A 22,882-nucleotide genomic window follows, 5' to 3' on the forward strand; every position below is an offset into this window, starting at 1 on the left:
TGAGAACTACTGCTGTAACAGAAAAGTAGAAAGAACAATCAGAAAACTTACTTTGGTGGTTTTTAAATATGCTTTCTTTATGCTCTAACACCCAGCAGTCACCTGACTGGATCAAGTCATACACACACAGTCTTTTTTTTTTCCATCTCTAAAATGGAAACAGCCATAGCCACCCTACAGATAGAATGATGGGTGGTACAATAAGATCAAGTAGAAAGCTATAAACTATGTACAACCATGAATCTGTACAGTGGTGGTGATGTCTGCAGTCACACGAATTTTGCAGTACTTTTAATAAGAAAATTGAGTGGGAATAGTAATAAGAGATGTATTTCTACCTGGTGATCAAAAATAATGCTTCATTCAGCTGCAACTATATTAGGAAGTGCTAAGGCTGGTACTTAAAACACAGCCATGACTGGTTGGCTGGTATGGATTGAACTATGCCCCCTGCAAAAGACTTGTTCAAATCCTAACCCCAGTCCTACGAATGTGAACTTGGGTTCTTTGAAGATGTTACTTAAGATGAGGCCAGACTGGATCAGGATGGGCCATAAATAAATAGGATTAGTAAGCTTTAAGAAGAGGAAATTTGGACAGACAACTGATACAGAGACAGAGACAGTGACAGAGAGAAATGTCCATGTGATGGAGGGAGAGAGTGAGTTATATCATAGATTGCTGGCAAGCCACCATCAGAACCCTACAGACTTCAGAGGAAGCATGGCCTTTCTGACACCTTGATTTCAGACTACTAGCCTCCAGGACTGTGAGATAATAAATTCTTGTGCTTTAAGCCAACTGGTCTGTGATAGTAGTTACAGCAGGCCTGGCATACTAAGACAGTGGCCAAGAGCTGAGAGGGGCACCTACTGTCAGGTCAGCAGATAAGTCTCCACAAAAATACAAAAATAGTGAGGAATGAGGACTCAGAATAGTCTGGCCCTATGGGTACAACTGAAAAAGTTTAACTACTGTGATAGTTTGAATATGGTGAATCCCAGGAAATATTATGGTTTTGAACTAGTCCTTTCCTGTGGTTGTGAGACCCTTTGTTTGCATTAGATTGGGTTAGGGGCCTTTGATTAGATCATTTGATTAGATTGCTTTTGATTGGACTATGTCAGTGAGGGATGACTCAGGTTGGGTCTCTGCCTTCTTGCTGGGTCTTATATAAACTGAGAACACACACAGAAGAAAGAACTCTGACATTTTGACCTTGCCATGTGAGACAGAGGATGCCAGGTTTGCCTAGAGCTGCAGAAAGAGAGAGAAACCCCGAGAAGCTCAAGAAGATGAGGCCCAGGCAGAGATGCCTGATCACCCACAGCTGAGCTCCAAGAGAAAGCAGAGAGAGATGAGCAGACCTGCCAGCTTGCCTTGACACATAGTAGGACTCCAGGATCTGAAAGCAGCTGACATTTGGTGAGAAAGCATCTCTGATGATGTCTTGATTTGGACATTTTTGCAGCTTTGGAACTGTAAACTTTTATCCCAGATAAATCCCCTTTGTAAAAGCCAACTTATTTCTGGTATTTATTTTTGCATTGGCAGCCTTTGGCTCACTAAAATACCTACCTAGGAGCTCCTACATCCCAGAAGGCAGCCTCATCTCTGGGATAGCCTGAGGTATCAGGGGTGGTAGAGTTAAAGGTGCGGAGGTTACTGAGATCCTTGCTTTGACCTTTCTCCCTCTAATTGTCCAGTCCATATATATAATATTATGAATGCAAGCCACTTGGAGTTTCATGATATTGTTACTCCAGTGGTTTCTGGGTACAATGCCCAGAAAAACTTCTCTAAGACTTACGGAGGTGAATTTAAGAGACCAAGAACCACATCGATGACTTGGGGTAGGAAAGTGCAAGAAATGCTTGTCTGAAAGAAGGTTTATATATATATATTTTTTTTTTTCTCAACTTACCATCAATTTTATTTGAACTTTTTTTATTTTAAAATTTATTTATTTTTTAATATTGTCTTTTTTTAAAGATAAGTAGATCACATAAAATGTTACATTAAAAAACATAAGAGGTTGCCATATATCCCACTCCCCATCACCCCCCCCCCATCAACATCCCCTTTTATCAGTAAGGCACATTCATTGCATTCATTGCATTTGGTGACTACACCCTGGAGCACTGCCACACTGCATTTTTAGTAGCTTTAATTTGCCATTTAGCTCCCTCAAGAAGTGAGAACCTAGAAGAGGGTACAAAGTAGAAAGTGTGGGCAGTACCTGGGTAAGCTAAGTCTTAGCAAAGATGGTTTCTTACAAAATTTTTATAAAAGCCAAAGGATTTCAGGCCTCCACACTCATCCTGGATAGTACCCATTTTTGAGGGTGAGTCTTTTGGTGATTAGTAAATAGGTAATGAAAAGGCTTTCAAGTTTTGATAAGGGTAGAGCTTTTGATTTGCTCTATTTTTTATTTAAGATAAAGACCGTTAGGCTCCAAAGGTCTACATGAAAATATACCTCTTAGATGGTGGGAAAGTAAGTATACATGGGAAGGTTCCCAGTGGCCAGAAGGGTGGAGAAATACACCTTCTAATCTATGATTCACAGAGGTTGGATGAGGCCAAGCACTGTGAACAGAGCTTTTCTTCAAAGAGCATCTCAGACAGAATCAGAAAGTTTAGTGGTTCACAGATTGGAAGATCTTTATCTGATATCTTCTGTCTCTGGCCTCCTGTGCTTAAGAAGCCACCTACCATTGGCCCTTCCTAAGCAGGATGTCCTCATCTGAAAAGTTCTTTTGAGACTCAGGCTAGGCTGCGAATGGCATTGAAGGGAAAGGAAGACAGTTGGAGCTACCTTACATGTAAGAAGCAGCCAAATGTTTTTTAGTGGGTCTCTAAATGCCTTTAGGAAGGACAATTTCCCTTACTCTGACAGATCACAAAGGATCTTCTCTTGGAAAAGCTATGAGACCATTATTTGCACTTCAACCTTTGGGGAAGGTATGCCATAATTGGCAAAGAGGATCCAGCATGATATGGTCTTCTTTGAAGTTTACTGAATGGGTCAGCTGCCTAACTCTCCCTGAAGAATGTGGATATGGAATTGAAATAAGTAAAGATGTGGAGAGTTTTATGGTTGAGTATTATCAACATACTCTATTGGGAATAAAGATAAAAATCAAGAAGAGGACTAAGATATTGGCTTGGTTACCACAGTCCACTGTTCTTAATGAGAGCACTACTAACCTAGGAAGGACAATTATTTTGTTCAGGACTTACCCACTTATTGGAGGATATTTAGTATCCTTACATCTGCCTTTAAATATTTGATTAGCCTCTTACCATCCTCCAACCCCTGAGCCCGTGTGACATTTTGCTCCTGGGGGTAACTAAAAGCCCCATTCCCAGTTGGGAATCTGTGTTATGCTAGATATTTCTATATTCCAATATTACTCCTCCTCCTCTGCAATCCTAGAATGCCTGAAGTTTAATGAAGTATTTGGCTACCTAGTTAGGTCTACATTTCATGGCCACTCAGTTTTAGGTGGCTATGTTCTGGTCACTGGGATGTGGTCAAAAGTGATGTGGCCTCTTCCAATAATGCCCCTAAAAAAGAAGTGGATGCGTACTCCCCTTCTTCTCCCTTCCTGCTGGCTGGGGGATGATAACAACTACAGCAGTCACCTTGGAAGCCTTATGTGGAAAATCAGTGACCCACCTCAGACCTCAGGACCAACTGCCCCTAGGTATTCTGTGTGAGAAAATAAACTTCTATCTTGTTTATGCCACTGCATTTTGGGTTCTCCTTATTCCAGCAGCTTAACCTATATCCTAATTAATAGAACTCCTTTGTCTGATTTCCCAAGAAAATGAAGGCCGAGTCCGGGATTTGGGGGAAACCCTGACATGAGGCCCTCACCCTTGAAAGGAAAATGCATTTAGAGACTAGACTGTCAACTGAACTCTCCTCATTGGTAGGAGGCTTATGCCTGTCTTCTACATAGTTCATAGGCATGCTCCCTACATTTCTTCAGGATAAGAAAGGAGGACTTCTACACCTTCATTGTCTATCTCAAGAAGACAATGAGGTACAATCAGCTGACCAAGAAAGTCTAAGAAGTCCACTTCACAGTCAATCCATCTGAGATCATGCCCACAAGCACCGTTGCCAAGTATTCCTAAGGAGGCATTTGGTCCCCAAATAGCTAATGCCTACATTACAGACACTGGCCTGACGTTGTTTTGAGCTTGGAAAGAACAGGCTCCACCCAATTCATGGTATTGGGTGGACAAATGGGGCAAAGTGCTCCTGTTTTTCTCTATGCTGTAGCCAGCTGCCTTAGACGCAGCCATACATAACCAACTTGTGCTTCTCCTGAAGGGAGACCTTAGATATTTAAAAAGAACCACACTCATGAAATAGTCTCACTTGGGGGAGACAGGGAAGGAGAGCATTCTGGCTAAATGCAACAGAAAGAAGTCAGGGCAAGGTTGGTGGTGAGAGAGGGACAGGGAAGCCCTCCCCTATGAGCATTGAGGAAGGCATCTGAGAGTAAAGTGGAGATGGAATGGATCCTTATATCTACTCTGCCTAGAGTTACTAGAAACAGGGCATTAAGACAAATTGGTGGGAGTGTGGGAAGACATATATTGGGAAGTCAAGCCTGGTGGGCAACATCAGGTGAAGGAACTGTCAGTCAGGAAACCTAGTGCCAGCTTTGTGCCTCTGCTTTTAGAGAGCATTGTCCCTGTGAGAGGGACAAGTAAGCTCACCTTCCTAGACCCTCCCTAAGCAGAGCTGGCTCCATCTTAACAATCAGGCTTTAAGTTCAAGGAAGGCTAAGAGTTATGAAAACAGGAAAGGCAAATTTGGAGCACCCCACAGTGGACACTAACATGGTATGGGGTCAGAGAAGAGTGAGGGCTGTGCTTTAACTGCAGGTGGGTAACTGGCTGTGTTTTAAGAAGCTCAGTCTTTTAAAGCTCTCTACAGTGTGGATGCAGTTGTCTAACAAAATAGCTGAAAGAGTGCTCTTCATCTTTGGAGAAATACAACCAGTAACCTGACAGAATTCTGGCAGAAGCAATTTGCTCATGAATTAGTTATAAATATCTCATGCAGTGAAGGACTTGGGGGTGCTGATCTGCAGGAACTTCAGGACAAAAGGGTAGGCCACCTGCTTTAATTTACATGAGGGATTTAGCCAATTCTGTCCATCCCTTCTGCTGACCTTCTAGCATACACGAACACAACCCCTCCTCCACAATCTGCCTCTTTCACCCCCTCTGCCTGCCAACCTTCCACCTTTTAGAGTTCATCTCCTACCACTCTCTCCCTCACTCACACTGCTGCAGCCACACTGGTGCCCTTTCTGCATCTGGCACCTGAAGTGCCTGCCTTGCTGATTCCTGTCTTGCTGATCCTTCTGTCTGAAACCCTTTCCTCAGATGTCATCATGTCTTCTCTTGCTTTCTTTGTTTTTTTTAGATCCCGGTTAAATGTCACCTTCTCATTAGAGAAGGCTCCCCTCACCCCTTTGTTCCCTGTGTATCCCCAATACTCTTCTTTATTTCTCTCCCTAACACTCATCACCACATGAAATATGATAGATTTGCTTGCTTCTTTGCATATTGTCTGACTCCTGGTATTGGTAACTGAGTACCATCAAGGCAGGTACTTCTGTTTTGCTATTTCTCTAGTTAAATGAATAAAGAACCTATATCTTAAAATTCAAAGAAAACCAATGAAGATTTAAACTCCAGCAAGCTGTCACTGCCTCACTCTTGCAAGAAATAAAAGCATTTCTATCTTTAGGCTTGCTTAAATCAGCAAATTTCTCTTGTCCCTCACAGCCATTCAGCTGTCAAGTTCTATTGTGTCTTCCTCTGAAATGTACCTTCCTTCCATCATCCAATCAACAAATGTTTATTTGCTACTTGCAAGGTACCAGGTATTATCTCTTACTTTAGTCTCATTTTCCCATTTCCACTACTGCCCCCCTAGGTAAAGCCTCACTACTTGAATTAAATAGAGATTACTTATCCCAGCTCTGAAGAACCTCCATAAAATCTCCATCTACCCATCTCAATGTCCTACTATTTTCAGAATATATGCTTCAGCTAAACTGGCTCACTTATTATTTTCTCAATGTGTCCTTGCCCTGCAATCTGTTCTCATCAATGGAAATAACACTGTCACCTCTGTACACCCTCCCAACTTGATGTGGTCTCTCTCACTTTTGAACTCCTATGATTCCAAGTTTATAACTTTCTTAAACACCTGCCATATCCTTCCCTGAGTTATGGTTAGCTTTAGAGCTTTCTTATCTCACCCAATAGACTATAAGGCTCTGGAGGTTGGGAATTATATCTCATTTATCTTTGTTTCCCAGCAGCAGCTTAACTAGAATCTTGCTCACTTGCTGCTTGTTGAACAGAATTTTTAAGCACAGTACACTGCAGTGGGCCAGGTGCTAACAAAGGTAAAACAAACAAACAAAAAACAGGGCACAATGTTTGCTCCAAAGAAATTGACAGTAAAGAATAGAGACAAGATTGCTTACATAAAATTATCATTTTTTCATTTGACGTTCAACAAGCAGTTATTGAGCACCTACCATGTGCCAACCATAATGCCAAGCAGTACATAATCTTAAATGGTCAATATTAGTGGTGCAGGAAATAAATATTAATTTAGGTTGAGGGGAAAGGTCCCTGTACCTAAACATGGAGTTGTGTGTTCCCAACACTGACTAAGTTCCAGCTCTAAGTTTGATGAAGCAAGAGTCAGAAGTCTTACCTGGTGATGCTGCATGTTCCAGGTGGCCCAGCTGTGGCTGCCTGATGATTCTGTAGAACAATTCTGCAGGTCCGCTCTCTTGGTCAGTGGCAGACAGCTGAAGAGTGGTAATTTTCTTCACTGAGTTCTCATCCAAAATGAGTCCTTTATTGGTGATGATCACTGGTGCAAATCTGTCCTCTGGAAATATCAGAAACAGTGTGTAGCAGTTTGACATGGTTACCAATTCCAAATACAGATATCGGATTATGCTTGTCATCTGATCTGCACCTGGGCATGATTAAGTTATGATTAGTGCTGTGATTCAGCCATGTCATTAGGGCCATGTCATTACCCCACCAAGGGGTAGGGACTCACAGATAAAAGGCATGGCAAAGGACAGAATTGGAGCTTTTGATGTGAGGGTTTTTGATGTTGGAGTTTGATGCTGAAGACTTAAGCTGGAGTCCCAGGAATTAAGCTCACAGAAGAAAGAGGAGCTAGCCCCAGGAAGAGAGGAACCCTGAGTCCAGGAAGAAGCAAGCCCTGGGAAGAAAGGAACCTTGAACCCAGAGAGAAGCAAGACCCTGGAAGGGGGGAACCCAGGAAGCCTGAACCCTTGCAGCTGTTGGCAGCCATCTTGTTCCAACATGCGAAAATAGATTTTGGTGAGGGAAGTAACCTTTGCTTTATGGCCTGGTATCTGTAAGCTCCTACCCCAATTAAATACCCTTTATAAAAACCAACCAATTCCTGGTATTTTGCATCAGCACCCCTTAGGCTTACTAATAAAAAATTTGGGGGAAACAGACTTGGCCCAGTGGTAAGGGCGTCCGTCTACCACATGGGAGGTCTGCAGTTCAAACTCCGGGCCTCCTTGACCTGTGTGGAGCTGGCCCATGCGCAGTGCTGATGCGTGCAAGGAGTGCCGTGCCACGCAGGGGTGTCCCCCGCATAGGGGAGTCCCATGCGCAAGGAGTGCGCCCCGTAAGAAGAGCCACCCAGTGTGAAAGAAAGTGCAGCCTGCCCAGGAATGGCGCCGCCCACACTTCCCGTGCAGCTGACGACAACAGAAGCGGACAAAGAAACAAGACGCAGCAAAATAGACACAGAGAACAGACAACCGGGGGAGGGGGGGAATTAAAATAAATGAATAAATCTTTAAAAAAAAAAAGAATTTGGTACCAGTAGTGCTTTTGCAATTACTGTAATGCTGGAATGGTTTTATAAATGGGTAAGGGGTATTTTTTGGAGGAATTGTGAGATACTTGATAGAAAAGGCCTAGATTGTTTTGAAGAGACTGTTGAAAGCAATATGGATGCTCAAGAGACTTTTCATGGTGCCTTAGAAGTAAATGATGAAACAATTATTGGATTCTGGAGTAAAGGCAATCCATGTTTTAAAGTTGCAGAGAACTTAGCAATATTAACTCCTGGTGTTTTATGGAAGGCAGAATTTGAAAATGGCGAGCCTTCAAATTTAGCTAAAGAAATTTTCAAAGAAAGCCTGGAGAATGTGGCTTGGCTTCTCCTGGTAGCTTATAGCAAAATGCTAGACAAGAGACATACTGAGGACTGAGCCTTCAGGCACAAAGAAAACAGAAACTAATTCTGGAAATTCCAAGCCTCTAAAAATCAAGCACCCAGATGAAAGTGCCCCATTGGAGGACTTAACTAAACTTAAAACTTGTAAATCAGGATGGAAGGTGCAGTTATCTTGGAAAGACTTGTGGAAAGCCTTACTGTCTGATGGCTTGGACCCCTGCTTCTTGCATGTTAAAACAATAAGGTTTTCGAGAGAAATGTATGAACAAAACCACTGTCAACTTGGACTGAAAGGGACATGGAAAGGAAAGATTGAAGGAGAAACAGCTGTAAGAGGAAAACCATGGAAGCTGAGATCTGGAATTAAGACATCACCTTGGGCCAACAGAGGAACCCCACCCATGTATACAGAGAGGGTGAGTTTGCACCACCAGTTGAAGAGGGTAGATGTTCCCACCTGATGATCTGGGAGAGTTTTGCCACCCAGGTTACAGAGAGGGTGGAACACATTCCCCAATGAATAGGGTGGTTAAGGTCAATACCCCACAGGTCTGGGAGGGGTGGACCTGTCCCCCAAAGGTTAGGGAAGGCCAGGTGTTCAACCGTTGCTCTGAGAGAGTTGAGCCTGTATGCCAAAGGTTAGGGGGAATGTTGTCTTCACATCACTGTGCTAGGGGGGTTAAGACTCTAACCCAAAGATTGGGTAAGGTGTGGCAATCACCCCAACACTCTTTGAGGGTGAGGTCTAGAGCTTGGTTGACAACCAGATGCTTGATGAGGGTAGAACCAAATGGCCATTGGGCAAGCATGTGGAAAGGGTGGGTTCCCATAAGGCACCAAGGAGAAGAAACCATCATCTTAAGAATGACTCTCAGACTGAAATGGAATGGAGGATGCCCTGCAGGTTTACTGAACTGTAGAGGACCTGTGACTCATGTTTCCCTCCCAATTTCTCCTTATTATAATGAAAATGTTTATTCTTTGTCTCTCCATTTGTGTATTGGAAACAGATAAATTGTTTTGTAAGTTTCAGAGTTCTATAGCAGATGAGACTTTGCTCCAAGACAAACTGTATTTCTTTAAATTGATTGTGATATGATTAAGTACTTGTGTTGTTACTGATTTAAGGTTTTTTTGAACATTGCAATATCTTTTTAGAATTCAGAGTATGGAGTTTAGTAGTTTCACATGGTTATGAATTCCCAAATTAGATACTGGATTATGTTTGTAATCTGATCTGTACCTGGGCATGACCGAGTTAAGATTAGGGCTTTGATTGGGCCATGTCATTAGGGAGCTGAGCCCCCCCCAGGAGGTGGTAAAAGGCATGGCAAAGGACAGAGTTGAGGGGTTTTGATGTTGGAGTTTTGATGTTGGAGTTTGATGCTGAAGCCTTAAGCCGGAGACCCGGGAAGTAAGCTCACAGAGGAAAGAGAAGCCAGCCCCAAGAAGAGAGGAATCCTGAGCCCAGGAAGAAGTAAGCTGTGGGAAGAACCCAGAGAGAAGAAAGACCCTGGAAGGGAGGAACCTAGGAAACCTGAACCCTTGGAGACGTTGGCAGCCATCTTGCTCCAACACGTGAAAATAGACTTTGGTGAGGGAAATAATTTATGCTTTATGGCCTGGTATCTGTAAGCTCCTACCCCAAATAAATACCCTTTATAAAAACCAACCAATTTCTGGTATTTTGCATCAGCACCCATTTGGCTGACTAACACATAGTGACTTGAATTGGTACTCTTGTTCAATTCTAGGTGTGGTGCCCTAGGATTAAGATGAGAGTAACTCTTGGTCTGTCCCTGACAGGGCACATCAGGGAGTCAGACCTTCACACAGCAGAAGGAATATGACTTTTCATTCTGCCAAGCTGAAGGAAAGGGCTTAAGCCTCAAAATGTGCATAGTGTAAATGAAATAACCCTAGAAATGCTGATGTATTTTTGTACTAGAAACCCAATATCATCTTACCTAAAACACTGATGGAAAATGATTGGTTGACCAATTTGTTGCCTTCTTCATCAACCACGTCAAATTTAAAAGCAAATCTCCCAACAATTTCTCCTTTTCCATGACTGTATTCTACTTGTCCTGTAAAAAGAAAAAGTATTTGGATTTGCTCTTAGTGTTTTCTGCCCTTATTTCTGAAATGTGAGGTAGGAATTCAACTGGTATTCACAGCAATGAATCAATTCATATGTTCTTCATGTCTACCTTGCTTCTGATATTTTAATCTAAAGTTTTCATTTCCTTCCTTTCCTATCCCCCTGTGACAGTTTGAAGCTTTTTGTGGATCCCAAAAAAGATCATTTCCTTAGAGCTAATCCATTCCTGTGAATTGAAACCTACTGTATGTGGGACTTTGGGTTAGATTCAGTTAAGGAGCCTTTTGATTAGATCACTTTACTTAAGGATCTTTGATTAGATCATGGGACTCAGGGTGGGCCTTAATCCTCTTACTGGAGTCCTTTATTAAAGGAGGACTAAAAGCAGCAAATGAAGGAAAAAAAAAATGGCCGAGACAGAAAAACTCTGAAAGGTTGAGAGAGAGATCCTGGAGGCTGGAATCAGTGGAGCACAGAGGCATGGGAAGAAATCTGGAGGAAAGCATATGCCTGATGGCCCACAGCTGAGCTTGGGGAGAAAAGTGAGCTGGAGAAGAAGGCAGAGACTGGAAGAGTCACCATTGTGCCTTGCCACATGGCAGGAGTCCAGGATAACCAGCAGCTGACCTTCAGGTAGAAGGCTTTGCCTTATGTTTTGATTTGGACATTTTCTCAGCCTTGGAACTGTAAACATTTAACCTAATAAATCCCACTGTAAAAGCCAACTCATTTCTGGTATATTTCTCCCAGCAGCTTTTAGCAAACTAAAACAGAAATTAGTACCAGGAAAGTGGAGTGTGTGCTGCTATGCAAATACTAAAAAAAGGTTAGAAGAGTTTTATAAATGAGTAGAGAGTAGTTTCTGGAGATGCTTGTTTGAAAAGGCCTAGATTGCTTTGGAGAGATAATTGGTAGAAATATGGATGATAAATGTATTTCTGATGCAGTCTTGGACAGAAATGACTGTGTCATTGCAAACTGGAAGGAAGGTGACCCTTGCTTTGAAGTGGCAGAGAACGTGGCAAAATTGACTCCTGATGTTAGATGGAAGGCAGAATTTGAAAGTGATTGCTTGGATATTTAACTGAGGACATTTCCAAACTTAACGTTGAAAGCGTGACCTGGCTTCTCCTTGCAGGTTATAGTAAAATGTAAGAGGAAAGGGATAAGCTGAGAACTGAACTCCTGGGCACAAAGAAACCAGAAATTGATAGTTTGGGAAATTGTGTGCTTCCAGAAAGTGAGTGCCCAGAGAACAGATTCCCATGTGAGGACTTAACAGAATTTGGAACCAGTGAATCATTTCAGTGTAAGTCAGGATTGGAAATACAATTATCTAGAAAGGATTTGTGGAAGTCCTGCTGTCTGATGGTTGGGACCCCTGTGAACTGCGTGCAAAACCAACAAGCTTTTTGTTAAGATCTGTATGAATGAAACCACTGCCAGCCTGAATAGAAATGGACAGAAAGGGAGAAATGAGAGATTGAAGGAAAAATGACTTCAGAGGGATAACAACAGAAGCTGAAGTTTAGATTTATAGACATCTTCTTGGGCCAAGAGAGGGAGCCCACCCATGTGTGCAGAAAGGGAGAGTTTGCCTCTGCAGTTGGAGAGGATGGGTCTTCTGCCCCATTGTTCAGGAGGAGTGTTGCCACCCCAGGCTTCAGAGAGGGTGGAGTACATGCCCCAGGGGCTGGGAAGGGTTTTATCACCAGTCGGCTGTTCTGAGGTGGTTGGGCCCGTGCCCCAGAGGTTGGGGAGAGTCTAGCCATCACCCCAGTATTCTTGAAGGGTGAGGCCTAGAACTCCGCCACCATCCAGAAGCTTGATGAGGGTGAAGCCATGAAGATGGCCACTGGACAAGCCTTTGGAAGGGGTGGGACTACTGCTCCAAGCCCCAAGGAGAAGAAACCTTCATTCTTTAGATGACTCTCAGATTTTAAAAACAAATGGCATATGTAATGCAGGCTTTTGGAACTGTTTGTGACCCATGACCGCTTTTCCTTCCAATTTCTCCCTATGGTAATGGAAACATATCTTTTGACAGTCTCTCCTTTGCATATTGGAAGCAGATAATTTGTTTTGTAAGTTTGCCAGGCCCACATCCAGAGGGGAATTTTGCCCCAAGTCAGACTACATACCTATAATCTCATCAAAATGAGATTTTTGTACTTAGCATTGTTATTGAAATGATTTAAGATTTTTGAAATATTGTGATGAAATGAATGTATTTTGCATTTGAAAAGAACATGCATTTTGGGGATCCAGAGGGTGGAATGTGCTGGTCTGAGTCTTCTGTGGACCCTAGAAAATCTTATTCTGAAAGCAAATCCATTCCTGTGCCTATAAACCCACTGTAGATGGGACATTTTGGTTAGATTCAGTTAAGGGATCCTTTGATTAGATCATTTCAGTTAAGGGCCTTTGTTTAGACTGTGGGACCCAGGGTGGGTATTAATCATCTTTCAGGAGCCCTTTATATTCAGGGACTAAAAAGCTGCAGACACAGAGGGAAAAAGCCACAGTGGCTGAAAGAAGCCGCCAGAAGTTGAAGTCAATGAATTTGGGAGGGAAAAAAGTCACAGACAGAGCAGCCCAAAGCATAACTAGCAACGAGACCTGGAGGAAAAGGGAGAGATGAGTCAATGCCACCATTATGCCCTGCCATATGCCTGATCCCCCACAGCTGAACCTGGAGAGAAAGTGAGCCTGGAAGAAAAGGCAGAGACTGGCAGAGCCACCACTGTGTCTTGGCATGTGACAGGAGTCAAGGATCACCAGCAGCCAAACTTCAGGGAGATAGCTTTACCTGATGCCTTGATTTGGACATTTTCACAGCTTCGGAACTATAAACTTTCAAGCCAATAAATTCCCATTGTAAAAGCCAGCCCATTTCTGGTATATTGCTCCCAGCAGATTTATCAAACTAAAATATCCACCATCGCCTCATAACCGAAGACCTCCTTGTAACAAAATCACCCAAAGTGGCATCCCTTATGGCTGAAGTTCAACCTTTTTTAAGGTCTAGCCCAGCCTTGAAAAATTGCCCATATGTAAGATGTGCACTGAAATCCCTGCCCCATCACTTGGTGGGACCCTGGTATACATTTGTACCCCAAGGGCAAAAGGAAATAAAGCTTCAGCCCACATTCACCCAGAATTCTTCACTCTCATTTCCCAATACAGTCTTCAATCATTTTTCAAACAACATGGGATATAACCAAACACACAAACAAATAGATAAACAAGTAAATAAACTCTCTATAAAAAAGGATCCAAAGGGAGATATAGAATGTTATTACATTTTGCTAATCCAAAACATCATTTCCATCAGCTTTCTGTCATGCAGCAAAAAGACCCTGGCTAAGCACTGGGTCGTGACAATGGCTAACACTTCTGAAGTTCATACTTTTCTGACAGGCACTGCTTTTTGAGCTTGCCATATCAACTGCAATTCTCACAACAACCCATTTTATAGATGAGGAAACAGACACAAAGTTTAAGTCACTTGTGCGTTGTTTCCTAACTAATATCTGCCAAACCCTGGGTTCATGTTCAGCCAGTTTGTTTCCATGCTCATAACCTACTATAAAATTTAGGATACTGTGTTTACTTGCACTGGCAAAACAATTGGCAAAGAATGGCCTTTTTGCTAATTGACCTCATCACCTGTCTGCTTTGTAAAACCTAAGAAATTCTGTCTCTAAATGAAACTTTTTTTTTTAAAACCCTAAGAAATCTTTGCCTGGGATCTTAGGTAATTTGAGAAGTACCTATAAGTAACCTAAGAAATCTTTGCCTGGGCTTCTTAAATAATTTTATTAGTACCAACCAATAGCTGAATATCTGGGAAGATGTGCCTGGACCTGTTTTTTGTTTTTTTTTTAAAGGAGACACTGTGGAGCAGGTGTAACTCAGTGGTTGAGCACCTGCTTTGTATGTATGAGGTCCCGGGTTCAAACCCTGATACTTCCTAAAATTTAAAAAAAATATATAAATGAAAGGAATAATTAAGGGATTACCATTCCTTTGCCAATCCCACTTGCTTCACTACAGCATGTCCCATGAGAATTCAGCTGCTATTGATTTTAGGTGTTAGTGCACGGAAGGTCCCTAGTTTTGCTCGCAGGGGTATATTTTCCTCTCTAAATGGAATTGCACATCATCACATGACTTTGGATTACTTTTTTCCCCTCTCATATGTATCTTGTATCTTATTATCCCCCCATTTTTTTTATCCTTGAAAGCACTGTACAGTAACTAACATTTACTAAATGTATAGCATTTAACATTTATGCCTTTACATTACATCAGCATTTCCTAGAGGAGGGATGAGCCATGTAATTCCCCTCAGGCAGCTCCGATTTATGCCCTTCCATTTTGCTTAGTTCATTAACTTGAGCTCTTTGGGGAGCTGAGAAGAAATAAATTGTTCACCTAAGGAAGGCATAATTTTCACCTTAATTCATCCCAACTCCCTTCTTTTTCCTTTCTTTCTCTCACACACACATTTTTTAGCATCATAGTTGAGTCAAAAGGATACTCCCCATAATAGCCTTAAATTTCAACAATGCTAAAACAAAGCACGAACGCATTTTAGCGTTTTTAACGTTTAGCGTTAAAAACAAAAAAAAAGCTTTTGTTTTTAACAAAAAACTAAGGAGACAAGAAAGAGAATACATGAAGCTATAACTCAGGTCTTACTCAAAACAAAGAGTGCACGATTTATTGCCATAGGCTACCGGGCATTTAATTCCCATTTTACTAATGTGGGTGGAGTCTGTGGAAGTCTGGGTGGGCACGTAAGAGAACTCACTGACCTTGGCTTATGTCAGCCTGGGTGAAACTTCGAATGGGGCCTTTAATAGAGATTTGCTCCCGATTGTCATGCTTCACCATCTGCAGGTGCCCCACACCAGGATCTTCCTTCATGATGTACATAACCTGATGGTCATTGGAGTCAGCACCTGTCACTTTCAAGTGCTGTTCTGTGATGCGTGCTACAGACCCTGGGTGAGAATGGAAGAGAGCAGGTCATTCGCCATCATTTCCTTGAATGGGATGTCAAATGATTTTAGGAGACTAGAGACAAAAATTATCATGCATTCTCTGTGTCTAGGTAGCAAAGCAGTTGCCCTTTTCAGTTTCTGACTGAATGAATTTTAATTTCTCTAAGTAAAATAACCCCAACTTTCCCATTCGTGAATCATCCCTTGAGTTTAGATCTGGGCCCCTTTTCTCTTCTGATCCATCTTCACTCTTCATGCTCCCTATACTCCAGTGACCTCAGATAGTACCTGGACCTATGTAATCACTCCTATGTCTGTGATATGAATAACTCCTGGGCCTAGGATGAAAACTTCCTGGACCTAATTTACTGTCTCAAGGACCACCAAATCACAAGAAAATAGCTTTACACACTCATTAAATGTATCTTGTTGCCGTCTCAAGCTATAAGGGTCAAAGTCATTGTTTCTCAAGACAGAGGACATGGTGAACACGATGAAGGAGGGAGATTTGAGCCGCTGGGCCCTGGAACACTGCACAGATGCTGGGGATAGAGGAAAGGGGCTGACTAATGGGAATAAACTCTTCCCATGGCTTTGGCCCTTGGTTTCTTGTCCAGCCATTTTCTCATATTAAAAAAAGGAAATTGTAGTATTGCAGTAAAGTACATCCTAGGCATTCACGTGTGATACATCCTGATGTTTGGAGTGGCAAACCACCATGGGCCCTGATAGTCCCTGCACATTCTTGGGTGTTAATGCCAAGAATGCAAGTCTCTGACCACTCTTAACCTGGGCCTTGCTCAGCAAGTAACCTAGAAAGTTGATGTAAAGTCTTCTCTGGGAAAAAGACCAGGTTTCCTCACTGCTTCCTCTAATATGGTGAATCCCCCAAGCTCAGTATATTCCTTCTCTGTAACATACCCCACTGCATGTGAAGGCAGCATCCACCTGGACCCTCTGTGTCACCTCCATGGGATGTGGAGGGCAGAGGGAAGCTGTGCAAACGTGTTAATGTCCACGGTGCCTGTTGTGCTGTAACAAAATGCTTTGCCTCTGACTGTGAAATCTGTGTCTTCTACCAGCATCCATGCAATGCAACAGGCTATCTCATTAGCTTCTCAATAGGGAAAAATTAAATCTCAGACTTGATACCTGGGAAGTTCAGAAATCCCAATATTCAAATACCATTTTGCCATACATTTTTCACTGCAAAATACATTGTCACTAAGAATTGACAAACAACAGAACCCCAGGGAGATGTAAATGCTCTGTGGGAGAGAGGGCCACTCCCTAATTTAGTAACTTTTCCCTGCAAACTGAATTCAAGACTGGGGCAGTTTGATTATTATTTGTGAATTCCAAAGAGAGATATTGTTTATGTTTGTAAACTGATCTGTTCCCCTGGGATTGATACCCTTTGATTGTATTAAATTCAAAGGTTTTACATTTTACTTGATTATGTTAAGATTAGGGCATACAGGGTTGAGTCCCTGCCCCCATGGTGGGGTATATAAATGGACACTCAAGTAGAACACAAAAGAAGATATACAGGACTAGAGAGAGCTCCATAGACATGGCAGAGGAGAGAACTTGATCCTAGGACCCTGGAGAGAGCTGAGCCATTCATCTGATAGTTTGCAGCTGAGAACACCAGAAACCAGAGCAGCTAAGAAGGCTGGGAATGCAACGAGCCCTCCAGCTAAGATTGGAAGAAGCTGGGCCCACGGAGTCTTAAGAGAGGAAGCTAAACCCTCACAGACATCACCCGTCATCTTGCTTCAACACATGGCAACTGACTTTGGGTGAGAGAAATAATCTTGAGTTGGCTCTTTAGGGCATTATAACTGTAAATTTTTACTGCAAATAAACATCCTTTATAAAAGCCAATAGATTTCTGGTACATCACATCAGCACCCCTTTGGCTGACAAATAAAAGATTCATACACCCCTCAGTGTGGCTTATACATAGGCAAAATTATTTTAGATCCTAGAACACCATATCTAAGAACTCTCAATTATTTGCATAATCTTTTAGTGAATGAAGACTTCCCCACTGCCCCCCATCCATGGCTTTTTAAAAAACAAGCATCTTGAAAATGCTGCTAGATTTCTTTTGATTGTTTCTCTGCAGTTCACTGAGCAGCAGCAATGCTTCAGGAAACCTCAGCCTAGCTGTTAGTTGGATAAATAAAGACTTTTGAGAAGCCTGGAACTATTATAAAATCTTCTCAATCTTTTCTCAAATTCATAGATGGGAGGCACATGGTCCACAGACTTTCAGAGGTTCACACTGGTCACTCACAGCATTTAGTCTCCCCAAAGCAACCACTCTGTCAAACTCCAGTCTACAAGGTCTGAACAGTTAGTTTAAGATCCATCCCTGTTGTGAACAGGGAAGGAAGTACTGCATATTTAGACAAAGAGGAAATAAGGGCCACCCTCCTCCATTTTTCTGATACCTGCTGAGAGCTGTAGACCTCGGTTTACAGCCAACTGGGGGGCATCTCTTGTAGGCAGTTCTATGTAGATCTCCATCCTTCCTGTGTTTGTGTGGAGACCATCAGTGAGAGAGAACCAGAACTCATCCACTGCCATGCCAGGGCCTCCAGGCATATACCCAATCAGCTCGTCCAGGATGTCCTGGTAGGTGAAGGAGGAGCCCTGGGCTAAAACATTCCCATTTTTCAGAGGTTCAGAGGATGTTTGCCTCCAGAGTAGATGTCCTGAGGAAGGAAGGAAAGAAAATCATGAGAGAATAGTAGACTGCATAGAGCACCAAACTATTGTCTGATTTTTCCAACTAGTATGAGCCTGGGTAGAATGTCTAAAGATTCTTGGTAATACACACATAAATGATGAATGACTTAGCATTACAGAAGCACAGGATGCTGTCCCTGTGGCTTCATCTATAAAAAAAGAAGACACAGTCCCACTTTCCTTAAAAACCTCTTAAGACGATAAGGATGGCCAAGGCAATATAGCGGCATGGGAATCAAATCTCTCTCCATGAACTCAATCACTTCATTATCTAAACCTAATTTTTCCCTACCATAAAATGAAAATAGCAGTCTTCACTCTCGTCCTTCCTCCAAGGGCATCTGGGGTAGGGGGTCAGAATGTATTTTAAATTCAGAAAGATACGGTGCTTTTGTAGATTGAGGTATATTTTTCTGTTTTTAAGGGTCATTTGTACTGCAATGTGGCAGTTAAAGTCCTTCAGTAAAGAAAGTGAAAATGGACCAAGGGCAATCTAAGATACCACGACCAACAGCCTCTTCTATTAACCCTCTGTCAAAAGAAATAATATCACTTTCAAAAGACCAACAAGCATTATGGCTGACTGAGACACACTGTAAGATAATACCAGAGGGGTGGCACTGAGAAAAAAACAAGACAGAAAATCCACTCCCTCAGGGAATTTTACCTCTGGTTTAAATAATGAAAAGTGCTTTCTTTGCAAAAGGAGCAAGTTCATAAAAACATCTAGCACACCTCTAACTGAGGTAAACACCTTTTGTAGTTAATAACAAGTTTGCCATGCTATTCGATGTCTACTCTAAGAGGAGGGTATGCGTGCTCTGAAAACTGTTTTGCCTGAGGTTATACAGGAAAGCTAGAAAATAGCTGAAATTAAATTTCAGAGACCGCAATTACCTGGGATTCAGGCTTTTAAAACAAACTGCATCTACTGTGGCCCCAAAGAATATTAGCTACCCATGGAATTTGATTATACTTTGATGCAAGGAATGACTTATACACAGGCAAGGCAAAGGAAGAGCCAACGGAATTCTTCTGTGTTTATTCTGAGGACCTATCAGGCCCTGTAATTAAGATGATTTCCATAGCAGGTTGTGTCCTACCATGGCCAGGCTTTTTTGTCAATACAAAAACCAGCTCATTATTTGGAGTGTCCAGATCTTGCAGACTCAAAGAAGAATTGCTTATCTCCACGCCTGAGCTTAGCTGCACTCTGAGGGGCCGCAAGGTCATCCTGGGAGGTTCATCATTCTTCTTCTGATTAAAGCATAAAATAATCATGTATGAATGATAAACTTCAATAAATAACATTTTAAAAAGCATAAAATATTAAGTCACACAGATATTGGTTAAAGAATAAAGAAAATGCACATTATTCAGAAAGAGTATTGTTGCAGACATTTTGCCATCGAAATAGCATTTAATGCATCACTACTTCCCAACCAAAACGATTAGTCTGAAAAGAGAACAAGTAATACATATAAAATGTTCCCTTGAAAAGAAGCTGATAGACATTCTACAAAAATGTTTTCAGGTATTTTCCATAAATATAAAGACTGTATTTTCCAAACCAAAAATATTGGCACATGGTTTGACAAACACAAGTAAACTTTGGGAGTCAAAGAGCACATTATTAGAAATCAGAACTGTTTTAGAAAATCCTAAGCATATCACAGTACCTGTAGGAGGAAACCGTATTTGAAAGTGTGGTTTTCTAAAGTCGTCTTCCTGTCCCCATGCCACCTCCCTCCATCACTGTCCCTTAAGAGGGCTGAGGGTATCATATGTTTTATTTTTCCAAGGAGAGGCTATTTCCTTCTGAGTTTGATCTTTTATGTCTCTCTCTCCGGGGTAGCATAGCAAGCCTATGTAGTTCCTCAGATGAGAATAAATACAGCATCAAGGAACACATTTCTTTGATGTTATAATTTAATGAATAAATGTACTAAATATAGTAAAAGGAAACTATGCATGTAAAACCACACACACTAATTTCAGGGAAATATAGGTATTTATTAGTTTTAATTTAAATATGACACTGATAAGGTTCTCTGACCCTCACAAACTGTTTTCATACAGAACAAATATATTTTACTCTGAAATGGAAATTCAGATTTTCAGATTAGACCTTCTCTAAATGCCAGTCTAAATTCAAGTTTCCAGAAGGTCAGGGTTATAACTTAAAATTGACCCTTTGGTCAAATTCAATTGTCTTCACTTTTAAGTCCCTATAAAAGTATCTAATGTTGGGATATTGTGGCCAAACACCCAACTTTTCCAACTTCCAAAATCTTTACCTTGATGGAGATATTGATGCTGTGAGTTTCTGAACGACGGGTTCCGTCACTCACGTAAAAACTAAAAATATCATGGGTTGGCTCAATACTTTCGTGAACACTCTGAAAGTAGTAAATGTAGTTTTCCAGAACATCTTGAATCGGGAATGATGCCTCTAGGTCATTGGTTGCCCCAGGACCAAAGCGATCACCTGTATCAGCATCAGGAAAGAACTTTTACCTTTGCCCATCAATTCCTGCTTACGAGGCTGAACTAGAAAACAAAACACTTTTATTAGCAAAAGATGAAACTGGTTTTGAGAAAAAAGATGGGAGAATGGAAAGAGAACACTAGACTGGGAGTTGGAAGACCTGGGGCAGTACCCAAGTTTCTCCATTTTAAATGTATACTTATATAGATGAGAAATATATATGTCCTGCTGCCTTCTTGGGTTATCACATGAAGATAAAATACAACGAAAGCACTCAGGATGCTATTATTTTATGCAGCATAGAATTAGTGGTTGCTTTGTTAGGAATCTCTGATGATATAAGTCTTGGAGTGAACAATGACAAAAGAGCAGAGGTTCTACCTTAAGCTCTAGCCAGTTTCAAAAGCATTCTACCTGGCAGATCATTTAAGAGGAATCCTTTCTCTATTCCCAAAATAATGAACTGTTTATCATGTTTACCTAAGAAACATTTCAAATGTACCTCACAGTTCCTTAAAGAAACTTTGGCATGGGTGAGAGCTTAGCCTGAGAGAGTACATTAGGGCTATGTGTGAGATGCTTGGGTACCACTCAGAGCTCCACAGAAAGTGCTGCCTCTGGCTTATTCTTCTCATTCCAACATCGAACGAGTAAAAGACCCAGGGCAAGAGTAAGCAACGTCTAAATGATGGATGACTTGTCTCTTACTTCATTTTAATCTGTGTCTCTCTAATTGATGGATTTTCAATTGTTACCACAATTTTCTTTTAGAAGAAAAAGAAACCCCTGTGTCTTCAAACATTCACTGTGTGTGTGTGTGTGTATATATATATATATATATATCATAAGGAAAACGTGTAGATAGCAGATCTGAAAGCAACAAGACTTCCCCTTTCTCTCTTCCTTGGACCTTTGCAAAGATCGGATCATAAATTAAAAGGCCATTAACTTCCTGCATTGTACAGTGTCATTTTTTTTTGTCAACAACCCAATGGAGAGATAAGAAATGAAAAGCTTTCTTTAAAATTTCATTTATATTTGAAATAAAGATGCAAAATAAATATTTTTTCTTCAATGACATGAATTTTCTTAAATTTCACCCCTCAGATTTTCTAGAATTCATTCCTCTTGACACCAAAAGTATAGAGCAATCTTAGCAATAGTGATTCTGAAGATCCCTGGACATCCAGTGCAGGGTTTGCAGAAGAAACTGCTAGAATTTCTTCAAATTCTTATTTTCTCTTTCATCAATCACTATAAATATGGGAAACGTGGATTCTTAATTTGGGCCAAAAATATCCTCAGCAAAATAAATTATGCCTTAAAAATACATAAATATAATAATGCCTTATTTTATATCATTGGCGAACAAGCTATTCATCAAGTAAATCTGTCACTGAAGCCCTGAGCACTGATTCTTTCCAGTTTCAAAATTGCATCTTCTACTTTTTGATCCAAGTTGTTCTTATTAATGTATTTTCCTGCAAATTAAATAGTTCTTGATGCATGCGGGATGTCATTACAGGGTGTCCACTATTGCATTGCCCTGGGGTACAGTGTGGCTCTCAGAGGTCACGGAGGCGGGGCCTGTCCTCTTTGTGCCAGTCCTAAATGAGCGCAGATGCCCTGCTCTTAGATTTCAGACCTTACACAAAACTTACTATTTTGTCCCTTCTTGTTAGTCAGAAAGAACTAAAAGCCACAGCTTCTAATAGTTTTTAAAAATATGTTCTTCTGATCACCTGGGTTCTGAATTTAGGTAGTGTTTTCATACACATACACAAACACATAACACATTCAGAAGAATCTCTCCCTGGGATAAACGGGTGGAGTCCGCAGCTGATGTACCTTGAGACAATTATTTTGTATCTCCTGCCCCAAGACTTTTGTTGACTTTAGGTTTACACCAACAGTGGTTCTCTAAGCTTGGTCCTCTGCACAGCTGCAACAGCTTCACCTGTGAGCTAGTTGGAAATGCAGATTCTAACCCCAACCCCAGGAAACTGGAACTCTGGGAATGGTGCCCAGGAAATTGTGTTTTAACAAGCCCTCCCAGGCAATTTGTATGCATGGTAAAAGTTTGAGAATCACTTTTAGAGAGGCTGACCCTTGTGAGAAATTTGACTTCTGGGCCAGTGAGACTCTCCTCTACATGGACTGCAGGCTAATTCCGACCTTTGCCCTTTTTTAAAATTTAATTTTATTTTATTTTATTTATTCTGCCCATACTCTTAACTCCAC

At 41.4% G+C, this 22,882-nt stretch overlaps 1 protein-coding gene across 1 annotated transcript in view; it reads right to left on the minus strand.

Annotated features, from left to right (window-relative positions):
• FRAS1 (Fraser extracellular matrix complex subunit 1) overlaps nucleotides 1–22,882 on the minus strand; it is a 537,120-nt gene that overhangs the window by 97,400 nt on the left and 416,838 nt on the right. Inside the window, exons 42-47 of the mRNA XM_058296546.1 lie at nucleotides 20,451–20,641; nucleotides 19,257–19,410; nucleotides 17,856–18,119; nucleotides 15,208–15,396; nucleotides 10,254–10,373; nucleotides 6,763–6,942 (exon numbers count right to left, since the gene is read on the minus strand). Coding sequence (XP_058152529.1) covers nucleotides 6,763–6,942; nucleotides 10,254–10,373; nucleotides 15,208–15,396; nucleotides 17,856–18,119; nucleotides 19,257–19,410; nucleotides 20,451–20,641 — 1,098 coding nt within the window. The remainder of the gene's footprint in view (nucleotides 1–6,762; nucleotides 6,943–10,253; nucleotides 10,374–15,207; nucleotides 15,397–17,855; nucleotides 18,120–19,256; nucleotides 19,411–20,450; nucleotides 20,642–22,882) is intronic.

The sequence above is a fragment of the Dasypus novemcinctus genome, chromosome 1 (assembly GCF_030445035.2).
Source record: "Dasypus novemcinctus isolate mDasNov1 chromosome 1, mDasNov1.1.hap2, whole genome shotgun sequence".
NCBI lineage: Eukaryota > Metazoa > Chordata > Mammalia > Cingulata > Dasypodidae > Dasypus > Dasypus novemcinctus.